The 3,220-nt window shown below is 40.8% G+C and overlaps 1 protein-coding gene across 3 annotated transcripts in view; it reads left to right on the top strand.

Moving 5' to 3' along the window:
- Positions 1-3,220, top strand: part of rab6ba (RAB6B, member RAS oncogene family a) — a 40,623-nt gene extending 37,403 nt beyond the window's left edge. For all 3 annotated transcript variants that reach the window (XM_032526089.1, XM_032526088.1, XM_032526090.1), the window contains exon 8: positions 1,500-3,220. In XM_032526089.1, coding sequence (XP_032381980.1) covers positions 1,500-1,564 — 65 coding nt within the window. In that variant the 3' untranslated portion in view covers positions 1,565-3,220. The remainder of the gene's footprint in view (positions 1-1,499) is intronic.

The raw sequence follows: 3,220 nt of genomic DNA, 5'->3' as shown, positions 1-3,220 counted from the left end.
TTTGTGACGTTCTAACAGCAAATCATGCCCTTCACAACATTTTCAAGGTCAAGCTTTGTGGTTTAGATTAAGACGTCTTTTAGGTGGGATTGATGCCACAATTACCGTTGTGTTCTTGTGAAGCAGTGATCATTACATCTGATTTCAGTATAAACCATAAAATACAGCCACGACAGAGGATAGTGTTTCTCCACCTAATTGAGTCCCCATAGAATTACACAAATAAATGTGTTGTCAGGTGTACGCCGTTCCTGTGCTGTCCCTTGGTCAATCACAATGACACGCTGTCCCCACAGCAAGTTAACTCACCAATGTTGCATCTTTGGTTGTCTATTCCAGTTGCTATCTAAAGTCTGGGACTTTACTGTTTTGGTTTAGTCTCCCCACAATCATATTCTGTGTTTCTAGCTCTCTAATAAACAGACTTTACCTGCCCAGACACAAAGTTAGCAACAAGCTGGTGAACATAGTGGAGCATTTAGCGGCTAAAGAGAGACAGAAACAGAGACAAAGTTACTCTGCTGCATGTTTAGAGCTTGTCTTTACAGCTTGTTGTGCTGCCCCCAAGTGGCCATACAATCAACAACATATGTATGATATACATATGATTTCTGGTTGTCAAGGTTTCCTCTGGCTGTCATCTGTTCACAAGATGTTTAAGCAGCTCATCTATTGTTTAGAAGCCATTACAAGCTTTTAACTTGCATCCCGCTGCAATATGAAACAAATACTACTGCTAGTAGAACGGGACTCATTACTCACTGTTGGCAATGATGTAGGCTCTAACTACACGCACGCACGCACGCACGCACGCACGCACGCACGCACCACACACACACACACACACACACACACACACACACACACACACACACACACACACACACACTGCTATCAGAGGACTGAGGCTGCTCATTTGGTTTGGTAATGTTCCATAAATGCAGAATCATTCTGACTTACAGCAACAACTCATTAACACGCCATTGTGCATCAGCTTTAATTGTAGCACTGCCATGCCAACGACTGTAGCCAACATCCATTCTCAGTTTATTACCCGACTGACAGTAGGAGAGAGGATTGCCTGTTGAGCTGAATAACTTGTACATGTTGTAAGAGGAGGATTTTTAAGATAAGTGCTGTAAAAATGTTAAGTGAATATATATGTGTGTGTGTGTGTGTATTATATATATATATATATATATATATATATATATATTAGTCATGTTATAAACTAAATGTATTTTTTTATTGTTGTCTGTCTCACATAAGTATTTTTTTAAAATTAAAAGGGTTTATAGCGTCCTCTAGTGGTTGTAATGTGGAACTACAGTCCATTAAAAGTAGAGGCAAGAAAACAACATGAAGAAATATCATAAGCCCATCATTATTGTCTGCTTGTTCTCTAAGGAAATATTCCTCTCAGATATTTGTTCAAGTGCATGTAGCTGAATAAGATCAGGACCACATGTTTCCAGAGCTTCCTTAATGTTCTTCTCCAGTGATCGACATCAAGTTGGACAAACAGCAGGAGCCCCAGACCACCGAGGGCGGCTGTTCCTGTTAACTCGGCACCGTGCTGGATAAAACCTTCATTTACACCACATGCTTCTTATGTTGCTTCCTATTGGTTAACCTGCAGTTGACTTTGCACGTTGAGAATCTGGCCTCCTCACCGGACTGTTGGTCATCGGTTGGAGCCAGCAATATGTGAATTTGGTTCTAAAGTAGTGTAGCCTACTCTGTTAGGGAAACTGCCAAAAAGTCTTACAACTTGCAAAAAAAAGAAAGAAAGAAGAAAAGACAGATGTGAAAAAAATATTCCCAAGTTACATAAGTAGAAAGAATGTTCCCCAAGTTTCTTTTTTTTTATTTTTGTAAATTCAGAGAAATCTCTCTGGAATGGTTGCTTTTTTTAAAAGATGCTATCAACCATGCTCTGTATTTCAGAGCCTAAACAGATGGTTTTAGGCATATTTATATGGATCCCACTCTTGTTATAGGCAAACATGGAGATTACTTAAACATACCCAGTTTTAAAGGTCCCATATTGTAAAAAGTGAGATGTGCCCATCTTTTTTGATTATAAAGCAGGCTGAGGTGCTATATAAATAAAAGTATCAAAACACTCAATCCATAGAGAAATAGACCTTGGGACCTTAAACCCCAACGCTCCTGCCCATAACCCCTGTGGGATCCATGATCGTTACAGTAACTGAACAGTAACACCTTGAGTATCTAATGCATGCCTAGTTTTTGAGCATAGGTACGGTCTGCCAGTGTGCACACGTTTGAATATGTAAATGGTAACAACATTACACCAGTGACTTAATGCACTCTCATAATGACTAGTCTTTTTGTTTAAACTGTTGAACTGGATTTGTATACTTGACTTCAGAATATCTCTTTGTTGTGCGTACTTGAGTGTGTGTGCGTGCGTGCGTGTGTGCGTGAGTGTGTGCTTTCTGTATAGGCAACATTAGAATGGAGTTATATAGGGGGCCACTGCCAAGTCGTGTCATTCTTGCCACATTACGGCACCATTTAGCTCACCATTTGTTTGTGATATGTCATAGATTCCCCCCCACTCACAGCCACATGACAGCTGCCCTTGCATTTTGTGATGTCTTGGTAGTTGTGATTATGGTAGTCTGCGCTTCTGCTGTAGGTGAGCAGTGGAGAACCAAAGCCCTGGCCTTGTGCCACAGAGGAACACGTGTGGTGATCTGTAGACCTAAAGGCCGGCTCTGGGATCCGAACAGACCGCTATCATTGGAAACCAGTTCCATTTCTGACAGAAGACTAATTTGCACATGTAGACCTTTCAGGTGAATATGAAGTTATGAAAAGCTTCATTGTAAATGTCCATTCACGTAGTTAAAGAACTGTGTGATTGTCATGTGACGTGCGCCCACTCAGATGAGCTTTCCTTTGCTGCTTGTGTTGAAACGGACTGCTGCCGTTGGCTTTATGCAACGTTCTTTAGGTAACAGAGCTACTGGTGGGGACGTCAGCCAGTGTCGAGAACACTACTTTGATTTGACTCGTCTCTGAAGTGAATTCTTATTGCACTTTTGAAAAACATGTTTTAGAATTAGTGAGTGACATTGTAAGTCTTAGAAACTATTTCCACATCATTTGGAGAACTGTGTCTTAGAGTAGACTCAAACGTTGATCACGTGTTCACACGGGTCCAAAAAAGGGGAGCACTCTTGGAAAAAAA

This window comes from Etheostoma spectabile, chromosome 9, assembly GCF_008692095.1.
Source record: "Etheostoma spectabile isolate EspeVRDwgs_2016 chromosome 9, UIUC_Espe_1.0, whole genome shotgun sequence".
Taxonomy (NCBI): domain Eukaryota; kingdom Metazoa; phylum Chordata; class Actinopteri; order Perciformes; family Percidae; genus Etheostoma; species Etheostoma spectabile.
The sequence above is the reverse complement of the archived record's forward strand: the minus strand, read 5'-3'. Positions and strand labels throughout refer to the sequence as shown.